At 39.7% G+C, this 16,790-nt stretch overlaps 1 protein-coding gene across 4 annotated transcripts in view; it reads right to left on the bottom strand.

Annotated features, from left to right (window-relative positions):
• Positions 1–15,983, bottom strand: part of LOC135215607 (ras-related protein Rab-27A-like) — a 99,030-nt gene extending 83,047 nt beyond the window's left edge. For 2 of the 4 annotated variants that reach the window (XM_064250501.1, XM_064250504.1), the window contains exons 1-2: positions 10,523–10,679; positions 8,066–8,224 (exon numbers count right to left, since the gene is read on the bottom strand). In XM_064250501.1, the coding sequence (XP_064106571.1) occupies positions 8,066–8,221 (156 nt within the window). In that variant the 5' untranslated portion in view covers positions 8,222–8,224; positions 10,523–10,679. Of the gene's footprint in view, positions 1–8,065; positions 8,225–10,055; positions 10,075–10,522; positions 10,680–15,849 lie in introns of those variants that run through there. The other 2 variants (XM_064250502.1, XM_064250503.1) reach the window with 2 other exon arrangements.
• Positions 15,984–16,790: the final 807 nt, after the last annotated feature.

The following is a 16,790-nucleotide window of genomic DNA, read 5'->3' as shown; positions in this document are numbered from 1 at the left end:
ATTGCGCGTACGTGGTTGGTCTAAGACCAACCTGGCACGTTGCTGCGTCATGACGGGATCGTGAGCGGCGCATCTCTCACGATCACTCCTATATACCTCGCTCTTCCTGGCGTATGCCGAGGAAGTTGAAGGTATCGGAGAAGACAGAACTGACGCTACCCCCTCTCCCCCTGACGGTCCGCCTCCAATCACTTGCGCGTACGTCCTGGTTGGTCCTAAGACCATACGTGGCACGTGCGGCGTCGTGACGGGATCGTGAGCGGCGCACCTCTCACGATCACTCCTAGCTACCTCGCTCTTCCCGGTGTAGCCCGAGGAAGTTGAAGGTAGTGGAGAGAGACACCTGACGCTCCCCCCCCGCTCGCTGGCAGGACCAGCGTACGTGGGGGGCTGCAGCCGATCACCAACCCGCGGTGGGATCGATCTGCAGGCCTGGCCGTGCCGCTCACCTGTGGGCGAGCGGCTCGACTGAGCACGTCGACCCCGGTCCCGTGCGTCAGACGAGCTGCTGCTGGTCACCGTATTCGCCCGTCCCTGTGGGAGCGGCGGTCATACCGTCGGTCGAGGGGACCTGGGGGACCTCTTCCCAAGCCGTTAAACCGTGGCCGGTCAGAGACCGTCACGTACCCGAGGTACCGGCTGGTCGCTGCGAGAGCGGCGCTGGCCTGCGAGAGTCACTGAGCGTGGCTCTCGACAGTCTTCTGCTCCGTGCCTCGGTCATGACGCTGAGCGAACTCAGGCGTCTTAACTTGGCTGCACGGTCACCCGAAGGAGATCGTACACTCGGAACTTCTCGCGGACGAGAAACCGAGCCGGTACCCTGGCTTAGCAGCAGAGCTGCCAAGACCAGGCGAGGGTGTACCAGCGGTAGCCAGCACACCCTTGGTCCCCGTCTTCTTCTTCTTCTCAGAAGGGGAGACGGGCCCCGTCCGAAGGACAGGAGGACCAGCAGAAGAACCCCCACCCCCGTCACACCGGAATGTGACGAGCCCTTCGAAGTTCCCGAAGGAGTCTTCTTAGGGGGAATAACAAAACCCGGTTACCAGCTGGTCGCTGCGAGAGCGCCGCTGGCCTGGCGAGAGTCACCTGAGCGGTTCTCGCCAGCCTTCTGCTCCGTGCCTTGGTCTTGGCGACGAGCGAACTCTGGCGCCGAAACTTTGGCTGCACGGTCTCCCGAGGGAGAGCGTACACTCGGGATCTCCCGCGAACGAGAGACCGAGCCGGAACCTGGCGTAGCGGCATCGCCGCTAGCACCAGGCGAGGAAGTACCAGAGCTAACCGATACTTCCTCTGGTCCCCAGTCTATCTCTTCCATACGGAAGGGGAGACGGGCCCCGCTCCCGAAGGAAGGAGCAGGAGGACCAGCAGAAGGACCCCCGTCCCACCGAGGTGGGACGGGCCCTTAGAAGTTCCCGAAGGAGACTTCTTAGGGGGGGAGGCAGCCTTCTTCTTCTTCGGCTTATGGGCCTTAGAAGTCGAAGGGGAAGAGGCAGCAACAGACGAAGACGAAGATGACACCTTCCTCTTCTTCGTCAGCTCACGCAGGACAGTCGTCAGGTCCTCCATCCAGGCCGGAGTCGGGCCTATTGCCGAAGCAACACGGCCCGACTGCACCTGTCCGGAAGGACCTGGGACTGGGGAAGACACACCATGGGCAGGACCAGCATGGACAGGCGCAGGAACCAGGAGCGACAGGAACAGCAACCAGCTCAGGAGCGGCAGGAACAGCGGCAGCGGTAAACACAGAAGGACAGCCAAGCCAGTAGCGGGAACCACATCAGCGACAGGTACGGCAGGCCCAGCCATCGCCTCGTAGAATCATCGGCAGCCAGCGTGGTACTGGCGGCCGGTCCAGGGGCGAGCTGCTGGAACAGCGGAAGTCTGGGGCAGGCAACACGAAGAAAACACAGGCGGCGGCGGCATACCCCTCCTCGGTACGGCGGCGACCGGCCCTAGAAGCGGCAGACGGCGTCACCGACACAGATGGGGAGTGTAGACCAGCGGGGGGAAGCAGCATAAGCGGCCGTGAAGGTTGTAGTGGAGACCACTCCAAGGTCACCGCCCCAGACCTCGCTAGACTTTGCAGCAGATCGTGGATGCTAGGCACGCCCTGCAGCCGCAGTGGTCCATACCTGTCCAAGGTCGTCTCCCACGGATGTAGCACCTGCGGTAGCACAAACAGATTAGTAAGAGGGGTTCCCTCACGCACGGGGCTCCCTTGGTATCCGATTCTTCGTCTTCTTTCCTGCCCCCCCGCTCAGCTTCCTCGTATTTTGTTTTTGGGGTCTTCCTTCCGTTACGGGGTGGGGCATGTACTCCCCACATGCCCCACCCCGAACGGAAGGAAGACCCAAAACAAAATACGAGGAAGCTGAGCGGGTGGGGGGGCAGGAAAGAAGACGAAGAATCGGATACCAAGGGAGTCGCGGGAGAGCTTTCCGACGACTTCCTGGCAGACCTTCGCTTCCCCTACCCCCGCACAGCAGTGAAAAGTAATATGAAAATGAAACAGATACTGCACTTGCGATTCAACTTCATAGAACTTAAAGAGGGAAAAATCAATTCCCGGTAAGAGCGGAAACTTGATCCATAATAATATGATGCTATCATAAATATATATGAAAATGAACAATACTGCACTTGCTATTTTCACTTTCACAGCAATAAATCGTAAGGATTAATTCCCGGGTAAGAGCGGAAATTGATCCAAAATTAAATTTGATGCAATTAATAAATGAAAATGAAAAGAAAACTGCATTGCGAATCCACTTTCATTGCATTCTATTCATACAAAATAAGAGGCTCTTGCCGAGCGCAATCAAGCTCTCGGCAACGAACGCACAGGGCAAAAATATAATGAAAAAGAGTACTTACATCTTTCAATTACACACTTTCGCCCAAAATACATGACTCGGCGCGAGTGCGCCCGCCCTCGGCACCGAGACATAATTCAAGGGTTCAATTCATGAAAAGAGCGGAAATCGCCGTCTCTACGGCGATAGCTCCATGTTGATTCATAATTAAGTAATGAAAATGAAAACAGTGTACTTACAGTTTCATTTTCAAGTCAAACCAACCATTAGTAGAAAACACAATATAAACAAAGCATACGACGATGAAGCGGGCAGAGAGCGATGACGAACACGTCCTTCACACCCGCGGCCGAAAGCAAAAGTGGTTCTTCACCTCTCGGGCGCGCGGGCGCGCGCACGATCGGACAAGCAGTTAACTACCGTTCTCCCCTTGTTCGAAGCTTACGACCGTCCCAGCTGCCGCTAGTTACCTTCCTATTGTTAAAGGACCGAGGGTTTGTATTACGTATCGGAACAAACGAAATTTCATATATAATTGTATTCAAATCGCGCTGTATGCAAAACGGTTAAAGGTAACAAGTTACTTTTTTTTCGTTGTAATGTACACTAAATTGCGATCATTTTGGTACGTATATAACACATTGTAAAACGATCAAAGCAACACAGAGAAAATATTATCACAAAATAATGCATGAATTCGTAACGCGCGGACGTAAACAAATATTTTTTTCAAAAATTCACCATAAATCTAAATATTGTCCTAGAGACTTCCAATTTCTTTCAAAATGAAGACAAATGATTGAATATTACTATACTGTAAGAGTATTAGCTTACAATTGCAGTTTTCGACCATATCCGACGAGTTAAAGTTGACCGAATGTCGAATTTTTTTATATACTATATATTTTTTATATAAATATAAATATTTTGCTAGAGACTTCGAATTTGTTTCAAGATGAAGATAAATGACTGAATATTACTAGACTGTAAGAGTTTTAGCTTACAATTGCTTTTTTCGACCATTTCGGTAGTCAAAGTTGACCGAACGTGGTTTTTTTTCTATTTATCGTGATTTATATGCAAATATTTCAAAAATTAAGAGAAAAGCTACAACCTTCAATTATTTTTTGTTGTATTCTACATGAAATTGCGCACATTTTCATATATAAAACTTTATGTAACGGCTAATTTAAAATGGTGCAAACATTACCACAATCGCACGTATGACTTTTTCGGAAGAGTTACCGCGCGGACGTAAAGAAAATGTTATTTTTTTCATAAATTCACCATAAATCGAAATATTGTGCTAGAGACTTCCAATTTGTTGCAAAATGAAGGTAAATGCTTGAATATTACTATAATATAAGCGTTTTAGCTTATAATTGCGTTTTTCGACCATTTCGGTAGAGTCAAAGTTGACCAAGGGTTGAAATTTTGGCAATTATCGTTATTTATATGAAAATATCTCAAAACTGATAAAAGCTACAACCATGGGTTGTTTTTAGTTGTATTGTGCATGAAATTGCGCACATTTCCATATATAAAACTTTATATAACAGCTAATTTTAAAATGGTGCAAACATTACCACAATCGCATATATGATTTTTATCGGAAGAGTTACCGTGCGGACGTAAGGAAAAAGTTTTTTCATAAATTCACCATAAATCGAAATATTGTGCTAGAGACTTCCAATTAGTTGCAAAATTAAGGTAAATAATTGAATATTACTAAAATATACGAGTTTTAGCTTACAATTGCATTTTTCGACCATTTCGGTAGAGTCAAAGTTGACCGAAGGTTGAAATTTTGGCAATTATCGTTATTTATATGAAAATATCTCAAAATTGATAAAAGCTACAATCATGAGTATTTTATTGTTGTATTCTACATAAAAATCCGCACATTTTCATATATAATACTTCATGTAACGGCTAATTTACAATGGTACAAAAATTATGTCAAAGTGACGAAATAATTTCCGAGATGTGTCACAGATACTTTTTAGTGCGGCAAGAAAGAAATTCGCGCTTGCGCGCCTGCGTAATGATTGTAAACAAAACAACACCTTGATCCGTGAACTCCCAGCATCCCCCAAGGCGCGTGATTCAAAAGTTTTAGGCTGGTAGGCCTATAAGTATTTTTCCGCGAATTTTAAAAAAAACTTTTGTAAGTAGACGTAAAATACGTCCAGTCGGCACACGAGAGACAAAAAATGTTGACGTAAAATACGTCCAGTCGGCAGTAAAGGGTTAATACCAAATCCTTTGGTATGACCAAAACTTCCTATCTTTTGTAAATCGTGAGATAAATGAAGAAATATCAACATATTGCTAGTTTTCTAAGCTACAAACGAAAATATGACACAGTGAGCGAGCAGCCTACCTCCCGGTACCAGCCAATCAGAGGCAGCCAAACAAACATCTCGTAGGCACAAGAATCCACCTTAAGTGAATCGACTATAGTATGTAGTTACTTACTCATAGGGAAGTCAGTGTGTGTGTGACAGCATCAAAATACAAGTACAGTCCGGTCCCGAAATATACGTGATCGGATTGTGTGATTCCCCTTTTATGCGGTCGCGAGTTCTAAAAAATAGATTTTCTGCATCTGCGAGCCATTCAAAGCCTGCGAGTTACACGCTGCAAAACGTATCAAATCTATTGTCTTTTCAAGTATTTTTGGCAGCAGTCGACAACTTGAAATCCGTCATTGCTAAACACCAAGTAAGAGTTTATTTGTCTATGTTAACTTGTTTTGACTAACTTTTGGCATTTGATCATTTATTTTTTTCTATTGTTGAAATAGATTTTGATTAAAATGATTAGTAAAAGTGATTAACAGAGAAGCAAATGGTTTCAATCTAAATTTTTCAAGAAACTCATTTTAAGTTGAATTTGAATTTTGATAATTTCTTTTTAATAAATTGTAATTTCATATCAAATTTTTAATTTTCATTAGTTCTTTTTTATCACAGAATAAATTTAGATGAAAACGATTACATGGTGAACGTGACAGACAAAAAAACTGAGACAGGCGCTCATAACCAAGTTTTTTAGGCCTAACGGAAGTGAGACACGCATGGATTACAAAGCCTGTCTTCAGCAGAAGAACTCTTCACGGAGGATGAGATAGAGGAGTTTGAAGGTTTTTGACAGAGGATAGGTAAAGGGAATTCCATCCAAAAGGTTTTTCCATGGAAATGACTATTGTACAGTACACTTGCACCCAATGGTGGCAGAGTTTACACCCTGGGTGTAATTTTAAACTTTTTCAAGTTATTGAAACCTTTTTAATGTTTTATTTATCCATAAAACAATTTTATATTAGAAAAAAATTACAGTATAGTACATAGGAAGTATTGAAAATGGGTAGTATAAAAAAGTTTGACTGGGAAAGTTGCCGTTTGCCTTGGCCCTAGTAGAATTATTCCCATAAGGTATGTGTATCGAAATCTGCGATTTTCTAGTTCTGCAAGGCCAATTGACTAAATTCTCGCATAATTGGGGACTGTACTGTATATAGACTATTTCAGTGAGATGGTTGGGAGTGTTTCTTTGCTACCAACAAGTCAATCCTCGGCACAGTCTTTGAAAGAGGCCTTCTTATTTAGTCTTTGACTTCAAGACGTGAATGTAACTTGTTTTTAATCAAGCACAGTGCTGAGAATCCCTGCTTACAGCGGTATGTAGAAGGAAACACCAGGAGGTTCCGTACACATTTCTTTCCTAGAGCAGAATAAGAACTTCCCATTGTTGACCAGAATCTGGTAGGTCACTTTCTACAAACAGGTTTGCAGTTATTCAAAACTGACATATTTTGAGAAACCTCCAAAATTCCTCTCATGTACTTCAGATTCAGAACCCCCTGATCTAGTGGGTGAATGGTGGTTCTCCATTCTTATTGTTATATGGAGCATAGGGGATTTACGTTGATGCATGAGCAGACTATGTAAATGTAATAAGTTTGTGCAAAACCAAACTGATACTATTAAACAAATTATTACATAGATACCATTTAAATCAAGATATTACAAAAATCCTACTGCAATCCATTTTGTAGGTTTTTTAATGTAACATTGAATTTACGCCTAACGCCATAAAGGAAATCCAACTTAAAAAGCTGAATAATGATAATACACTGTAGATTCATTTTTTTTAACTGGGGATGCTCGTGGGGTTGGGTCACTGCAGTAGCAAAGCTCACAACTTGGAATTATGTTTTCTAGTCTGTGATTTGCAAATTTTAAACTGGCCTCAAAATGGTCAAAGTTATGCAAGTCAATAGAGAAGTAAGAATTATGTTTTCTAGTCTGTGATTTGCAAATTTTAAACTGGCCTCAAAATGGTCAAAGTTATGCAAGTCAATAGAGAAGTAAGAATTATAATATCAATAATAATTATGCTACTAGATAAATAATATCTCCAGGCTCTGGTGTACCGGATCCAACTAAAAGTAATCCACTCTGTGTTCCCCATCATGACCCTACTGGGTTACTAATTTTGGGAAAGTACCTTCAAAACTGTCAAAATAATTCAAAGTTAAAGTACCCCTCCCCCAAAAAAAAGACTGATATTCTCACGAACATCAACCTAATCACCCCTATTTATATTATAATAATATGTGTACTTACAAAAAATGTGCCTTAACCACATGGCATATAAAGACTAATTATGTATAACATTCACTTTGCATTAAGGTGATGCAAATTCACTGGTATTATGTACTATATTTATACCAAAGGTAAAAAAAGATATAAATACCTGACCCAATCTACAAAAATAAATTAGTATTGCTGAAATGAAGACATTCCATTTAAACCAGAGCAAAAAGATAAAACAAAATACAGAACATTATTCAGATGAACTCACTCTAACCAAATTCAAAGAAAAGCTTCGAGTTATAAAATTTTTCAGATCTATCCTTCATTTAAACAAAAGCAAATGAACTGACATGAATAAATATGACCAAACTCTTTTTCATTTATGGATGATGCAATATCAGGAAAAAAATATTGCCCATAAAATCACACCATTGTATACTCAAGACTTTTTTCTTCAAGTCCTTAAGAAGTTGAATTGACTGGGTTACAAAAACAGAATCTTCAGAACAATTATGAAACTATATTCATATTCTTAACTGTAGTCTCACAGTTATTAACAGTATTCTATAATATGTATTATATTTCTCATCTGCTTAGCTTTTCATTTGGTTATATGCATACTATATACCGAAAGTAAAAAAACTATCTTACCAGCCGTTTTTCTCTGAAGTCAATTCCAACAGTTGAAATGAACTGCTGCTGAAATATGCCTTCAGTGTACTGATAGAGAAAACTAGTTTTTCCAACACCAGAATCTCCCAAGGCCAAAAACTTGATGAGATAATCATAATCTTTTCCACTACTCATGATCTGCAAAAAAAAAACAATCATCACACTATTATGACTAATAAAAAATATGAGATAGCTCAAAATTTACAATTAGCAATAGTACTATAAATTCCACTCTTCATAAAACACCTTACAATATATCATCACACAAAAGTTAAGAAGTTGATAAGATAACATTGTGGTATGATAAGGGTCACTGTAATATTATCCCTTGCATATTCTCATATTGAGATTGGTCAGATGCCATTCACAGATACCAAGAATTTACAAGTTTGATATTCATGTGCAGGCTACACAAACCACATCATATCAAGATAATAATCACATGACACCTTGAACAAAATCTTCTCAATACAGTACATACTTATATCAACCAAATACAAGATACTTCTAGCATATAATGAGCAACTGAATATTTTAAGTATCATAATACAACTATATATCGAAATTGTAACTAGAACCATGAACCCTTGCCCCTATCATTAATTCAAGACTAGGTGTTGCCCAAGCATTAACTCTGGATTAGGTGTTTCATGCTTCATAACCCAACCTATACAAAGTCTACATCTCTTTCAAAACAGGGTCACTCAGGCTTTATTATTTGGAATATTTCCCGTATATAAAGGCCAAACTAGATCTACCTAAAGATTTAGGCTACCCAAAACTCAACTGGCATGAAAGATAAGTACACAGTATTTACAGCCAACAACCTAGCAATGGGGACAAGGACATCCAGCTCCATAATTAGGGTCCATTGGTAGGATGTCAATCTCTTGGAATCCAAAGACTATCACTGACTTCTCCAGTACATATATAACTGGTTAGAGGACATTAACTGATTTATGAAAATTAGGCTATAAAGTACAAGGACACTTTCAGCCATTCAATGCTAAAGACAGTGAAAAGAGGGAGTTGGATGGTTGAATAATATGACAGAGGAAAGGAAGTTGAAATGGAAGTAAAGTAACAAGCTAAAAAGCGGATCCAGCAACAGGCCATTGGAAATGCTGCAAAATACCTTAATAATGCATACAGTGCACCATGTGAGGTGTGCTGATGACAACCCCAACAGAGGGAAGTTATCTATGTAGCTGATGTAAGCCAGTGTGCATAAGCTATACTATATACTTATTTCTTGCACAACCTAATTAGGTACTATATGCTTAGGTACTAGACTCGGACTACTTTAACAGTGTCACTTAAAAAAAATAAAAAAATAAAAAACTAGACTTGAACATGAGTTTGAATGAGAAATCAAGTGAGTACCTAATACTTCAGATTAGTTGTGCACAGATTATTCTCCTACATAGTATCATCTTAGGGCTCCAGGAGTGGCAAAACCCACTGGACCCAGAGCACCACTTCCTGGCGTGGTCCAGGACCATGCCAGGAAATGGTGCTCTTGATTAGGTTAAGATATAGGGTAAACGACCAAGCGGCAACATTGAGGCCACCTCTCTAGGAACTTGCCGAAAAAGCGCTGGAATTATGCCCTTATTGGTAGATCTAGGCTATATAACTATTCCGCGGAGAGCTAGACTATGGCACTTGACTTTTTCTATACAAATTTACCTCCTGAACAAGAGTTTAAAGTAGTATTTTTTCGGCTGGCTGTAATTAACCCGTAATTTACCTTTGAACTCTATCCTACGGTAAAGGGGACTTAGCTAACCATATCTTACCTACCTAACCTAACTTAGAGTGACATGCCCTGACCTAGCCAGCAGGGGGGGGTGAACCCTGCAGAAAGGCAGTAACCTGTCCTGGTTGGCGAGAGGCGGAAACCAGGCCACAAAACTACTGTAAAGCTTCAAGAAGATGCTATGGGTATCCCTGTTGAAATAGTAGGTACCTGTCAGCAACCAGCAGAAATATCATAGAAAACAACTACATTTTTTTTATCAATTACTGAAGTACAGTAGGTAGGCTAGGCTATGGGGTCTACGTTCATATGAAGTAGACTAGCTAGGTAACTGTTGTCTATGACCACGCCTTAGGCAAACTTGTAACAAGCGAGATCTTCTTCTTCATACCTACTACATCGGCTTGCAGTACCGTTTATCATCATGATAAGACTGTAAGATAGTAGGTAACTGGTTATTCTACCTAACAAATAGCTACTAATCTCCTATGCTAATCTCCTAATGTCTGGGGCATCCTAATGTTGCTTTATCAAAATACCTACTGTCTTTGGCAGAGGTAAGGCTACCATTACACAATTAAGCTTAGTCTACTAAAAAGTTTGCAATTATCCGAGCCTTTTGCCAGGTATAAATACTTATCTTAACAGATATAACAATAAATTACAATCATAATTACTACAAGGGATCAATGCACTCGAAGCAATCCTCCAAGACCAAGCAAGTTCGAGAACGCTGTCTGTGTGTCTGTTTTGACTTTGAGTTTGACACTTAGTGGTTACCAAATAGTCCAAAACACAGTTGCAACGTAAACGCGTTCTTGATAGAATACGCTCACAATTTGGAAGGGTATCACGTCGTTCAATAGATTGCACTCTGGAGGGGCCTTTAGCACTATACTATAGCAAAGTGAAGTATGAATGGGTATTCTAATACAATTTAATTTTCTTTAAATTGCATCTGTGTAATGTTATCTTAAATCGTACTCATAGCGTCCAAAAATTATAATGACGATAGTATAAATAATTTTGATGACTAGCTGTTGGGGCCACTCGAGTCAAAGCATAATTTAGCATAGCCAAATTTGATGGTCGATGTATAAACCATGAAAATGTGTAGAAGAGTGACGTGGTCTTCCAAAACATCGAAATGAAGGTGCTAAGGAAGATACCGTTTTTTATTCTGTTGTCTAGGAACTTGATGTTGGCAAAATCAGGTATCGGTTCAAGAACCTAAACTTCACCAAATGGGTAGCTAATTTACAAAAAAGGAAAAAAAAAAAAGTCCCATAAAAGAGTTTGGCATGGCGTACAGGAATAGTAGAATTTTGCCAGAATTACTTGTGCAACATTCAGTTTACAGATATGCAAAGCAAAAGTTACATGAAATGGATTTCATCTGGGAGAACTGTTCCCAGTGAAATATTTCAAAATTTCTAGTCCTGAAAACAAACATCAGTCTTCAATATTACCTTCTGTCGATTGGTTTAGCCATAGTCTTTCGGGTAAAAGGAGTAGAGAGGCTTCAACTGGAAGCCTTTTAGTTACTGAGATTGAAAATATAACTTCCACTCAAAGCAAATGTATACTGGCATACCAAATAAAGTAAGACTACATCCAGCGTGAAATAATTGTTCTCTTCAGGCAGTCATATATATATATATATATATATATATATATATATATATATATATATATATATATATATATACTATATATATATATATATATATATATATATATATATATATATATATATATATATATATATATATATATATATCGTGATGACACCATTCGGAATTCTCCATTATTCATCTACGTCTATAATGAATGAGGTTACAGTATGAGATAATCATCACACTAGCAGTTTACCTGTCAAAGCCTTTGACAGTTTAAAACAAAGATGGAACCTACTGTCCCAATCACGCAACATTTTATGTGTTTCCAGGATAGTTAGGGCATTCGTGTGCACTGACTAACAAACACATCACTGATTATGGGAAGGGATGGCAGTGGCATGAACCATTCTAAGAAAATGCAGATTATACTGTCTGAATTTACTTCACTGAAGACTGAAGTTGAATGAAAGTACTGATGAACAGATTCGTTTTGATATGAGAACCATCTTATATATATATATATATATATATATATATATATATATATATATATATAAACAGCCCAATCAATTATTTCATACGGGACCTAGCTAAGGCCTGTAGATTGTGCCACATCCTTTCCTGAACTGGAATAATTAGTCCAGATAACGAGTAAATGGGAAGGAAATTCATCGTTACTCTTAAGGGATGATTTTTTTTTTTTTTTTTTTTTGCACCAGCTCAAAACTACTAACAGCGCATACCAGAAAAAATGAAAGCAGAAATAAATGAGTAAGAGCTCAATTCATGAGTAACTTTAATGGCATTTACCAAGTTCGTGCGTATAGGGACATTCCTTTACGGCGTAATTTTAACTTTACTCCAACTTTTTCATGTTCCAGTACCTTCACAGCCCCCTGAACAAAATATCTCGTTAACCGGACAAACCTAGTCGAAGTGATTCGCCTACAAATTTATGGTGACAAAAAAGGAAACGTTACGTAACTTTAACGTAGCCACACGAATACGCAGACTGTGGCAGTTGCACGCGAAGTGACTAGCGATGTGTTTGTTTGAAATAGTGGTTACAGCAAAAGCTTTCATTGCTCTAGTGTTTTTTTTTTTCTTTTAAGGAACCTTTTATCTAGATTGGTAAGATTGATTTTAAGCCATTACAATTCTGAATATGCAAAGATACAAATTTCATCCGTGAATATGTTAACGATTTGGAACACCTCTGATGACTCACGCCGCTCTTAATAATGTAGGTACTGCATTTATTTTGGCTGTCAGAGGTATGCAATAATGGAAACAAGACAGAACGTTCGCAATCTTTAATGTGCTTATTTTCATTAGTTCCCTGCTGTTGTTTCTGGTGTTATCCACTGACCCTGTTGTAGTTGTTCGAGACTAAGTGCACGCGTACTTTTGTGCCAGGATGCCAGATTCGGTGCTTAGGACTGTGACGTTTCTGTTCCCATTTTGTGTGACTATTATTTGTTTGTGTTATCCGACAGCCTTACTTCCGGCAATTCCACCCTTTCGGTAAAGTGGATATTTATGTAACATCACTCGGACTAAATTCAAAAGATTTTGTATGTGTATATATTTTGAAGTTGTGCTCTATGAGAGAGAGAGAGAGAGAGAGAGAGAGAGAGAGAGAGAGAGAGAGAGAGAGAGAGAGAGAGAGAGAGAGAGAGAGAGAGAGAGAGAGAGAGAGAGAGAGAGAGAGAGGTTGTTTTACATCACTGGCCGGAAAAAAAGAAATCCGAAATAAATTAGTTCCAACACAAATCTAACAAATCTGGACTAAAATGGCAGCTGCGATAAACCACTCAATGTTAGCGCATCTACTTCTTAGTCACCGATTGAAAATACGCATTATCGCTCTAGATAACATGGAAATTGACACGAGCTCTGAGTAAAGATACTCCAAACAAGATATGGCGTATTCGATAACGGCATAACACATTCTCTCTCTCTCTCTCTCTCTCTCTCTCTCTCTCTCTCTCTCTCTCTCTCTCTCTCTCTCTTCTGATTTGACTTGCTTTGCACTTTTTAAGTCAAGATAATTAGAAAAATAATGAAAGGGTTGCGAGAAAAATTTTGTAGATATATGAACAGTTATTCTGGCTTAGTATATATATCTGAAATATGGTGAGTATAAAAATGTTATAAAAAAATTGAAGAAGAATATAAAACCAGTCCTTGGACTGTGACATATGGGATATCTCAGTTAACGTGCCTTTTATTTAAATATTTCCATCTTTGCTCTGGTATTTCAGGGTCACCATCTATTATTATTGCTGCTGAAATATAGCAGCCCTCTCTAGACAAGGTCGCTTCATCGGTGATGACTCCGTATGGTAAAAAATATTTTTAACGTTTATTTTTGCAATATTTGCCCAGGAATGTGACAGGATACGTATAACAAGCTTCTCCCCGAGTTAACGTTTCCCGTGAGAGAGTATGGAACAGTTGAAGTTATGCGCTGGGAGATTAAATGGTAAGAGCATAACATGTCCTTGGCCAACGGGCTACGTTAAATGGTTCAATTTACTTAATCTCACAGAACTGAAATTGTGCCCCAACGATGTATAGCGGCCGAGCGGCACACCAGAAAGTAGTGGAAATAACTGGAACATCAGCGCTCGCGTTTATCTTGAAATACCTTGTGAACAGACTGTGAATCAAAAACCTTTCAGAATGTGCTGTCGAAGTAAACAGGCCTTCATTTGTAAACATCTGTATGCACAGAGATAATACGCGACTCTTGTGGACATGGTCGTGTAATCTAGCTGCGGTGATACGGCCCTGCACAAGGAATAAACGACACCAGTCAGTGTTATGACACATCTGTGTAAGTGAAAGCATATATAAGAAAGTCTTTGTATCCAACTTTCTGCCGTTAGTGGTTTCTGTGTAGTTACCACTGTTCCTGCGGCTTATATGCTTACGTAAAAGCTAGATTATTTATTCAACAGGAACTTGAATGTGCGTTGTCAAATTATAATTTTGTTAGTATATGGACCTCTAAAGAAGTGTTTTTTACGTCCCATTTAAAATGATCGATCCTGCGAGTGAATAAATTAAAGTTACGTTAATAACAAAATCTAATCAATTAATAGTGCTGATACTTTAGCGAGAAAACCACCATCACAGAAGCATATTATGTTTCCGGTGGTAACAACCTGAAAGATCTTAGAGAAGGATCCACTTCAATTCTCATAAGCGGTAAGGGAACAGCAGCTAGAGTTCGTCTCCTAATAGCGACCCTCTCAGAAAGAACAGCAGGTGTCCCACTCCGCCATAAAGGCGCCCAGTCGTCCTATTTACGCGTACTACTTATATTTCACCTGTTTAGACTTCATGTTAATGCTCTCTCTCTCTCTCTCTCTCTCTCTCTCTCTCTCACACACACACACACACACATACATACACACATAAATAAATATACATAACAATTACACGTTGAGTTCCATGAAACACATTTAGACTTGGCGTGAAAAGTGATTTTTCACGTCAGAAATTTAAGTATTTTCCAATTTTAAAAAATTGCCGGTATCAAATGCCCGTATTTGCTATATATCGTCGTTAGAAATCGCATACCAACTACTGTAATCCTTTAAATGACGCATGGTTAATTCATGCATAATGAACAAAAATGCAGGATTAAGTGAAGGTGACAACAATCTTATTTCTTCGGAAATATCTCTAAACATAATATTTTATTGTTTAATCCTTGTGATTTATCGATTTGGCTCCCTTTTCAAAGCCCTAATTCCCATTAAGTTCTAAGGTGTCATCTAAAAAAACATAGTGCCTCTCCTCTCCTGCTTCTAATAAAAAAAAAAAAAAAAGTGTGCAAGTCCTTTTCTACTCTACTTACAAACCCTGGCGTCCTTATTCGCTTCGCTAATGGGGGTCGGGGGGTTGTTAGTGGCTTCTTATTTTGCATTTGCTCCAAATACATTATGCCAGGGTATCTTACATAAACCCAAAGATATGTTTTATTTTAGATTCAGATCTTACACAAAATCCATACATTTAAGATGCATTTTCACATCAGTTACAAAAATACTTATCTCTTGACTTTAAACCTTGCACCACATTTAAGACTGAAGATATGATTTGCAATTTAATCTTGGGAATGAGAGAGATCTTATAAAAACGGCTAATGGTAACCTATCTTGATTTGTTGAAATTTCCGACGTGTCATTTTCTTTGGTGAAATTAAGTCAGGGAAATTATTCATTCATTTCCTCGTCTCTTCTTTTGTTTCTTGATGAAAATCCATAGCATAAGTTTTAGCCACCAAGTAAGTGATTACCGGTCTTGTATAACGACGCTACACCATAAATCAGACAATAATCAGCCTATACAGATTCAAACGCTCACATATTTACCTTATTTTGACGTCTTTCGTTATCGGCAGACGGACATCGCCGTCATCTGGCTAATCTTATCTCTTTGGACCATGGATTCGCGCGGTCAAAACTTTCCAGCAGTCATGAAATATCACTTGGTACTCTCATACACACTGCGAGTCTTCTACTGAGCCGAATTTTCCGATACAGTATGTTCTCTTTGTGGTGATAATATAAACTCTCCACAAGCTCCGTGGTTGATTGGCAAATGTAAGTGCTTGTGAGAAAGTTAGGTATTTGTTATTGTAAAGCTTAGCCTCCCACAGCTTTGGCCATTATGCTATAGCTTGCTAAAAGAAGCAATTCTTCGGCTGTTTTATCTCTTTTCACTCTCTTTCCTTGGATTCACTGTACCTTCCATTCGACTTGCTGCCCCCGATTTATTCTGCCTAATGTGACTGCAACAGTTGGAATTATTAATTATAGCTGAAAGGCCTTTCATAATGCACGATTTTCACGACACTTATCATTCATCCTGAAAAATTGAGAGTATCGATATCTATTTCCTATTACTGCGTCGATTTTTTGTACAGAGCCTTTTATGGTTGTCTTCTTATGATCCTATTGATCTATTCATGCGATATATCGTTACTTGGTAAGAATTATGAGCCTTGACAGTGACTAAAAGACGCTCATAAAATTCCATTTTTTCTCGTCTTCGCATGATGTCTCTACAGTTAGTTTTACATCTTCTAAAGGATTCTAGCATTTTCATTCCTGAACTATTTGGTAAAGCTCCAACTCTGATTCATAATGACTAGTCTTTAAAACCTAAACAATTCCCAATCAATGGGTATTTCAACAGTTTGCGAGATTATCAGATATAGTAATCAAAAGAGGAAATGAAAAATGACATTTTTGTTTGATAAGAGATAAAGCATGGTTTTGTCAAGCTTTCTCATCACATCACTCACAAATAC

This window comes from Macrobrachium nipponense, chromosome 5 (genome assembly GCF_015104395.2).
Source record: "Macrobrachium nipponense isolate FS-2020 chromosome 5, ASM1510439v2, whole genome shotgun sequence".
In the NCBI taxonomy this organism is placed as follows: Eukaryota; Metazoa; Arthropoda; class Malacostraca; order Decapoda; family Palaemonidae; genus Macrobrachium; species Macrobrachium nipponense.
Note: the sequence above shows the minus strand (reverse complement) of the source record. Positions and strands in the feature narration are given on the sequence as shown.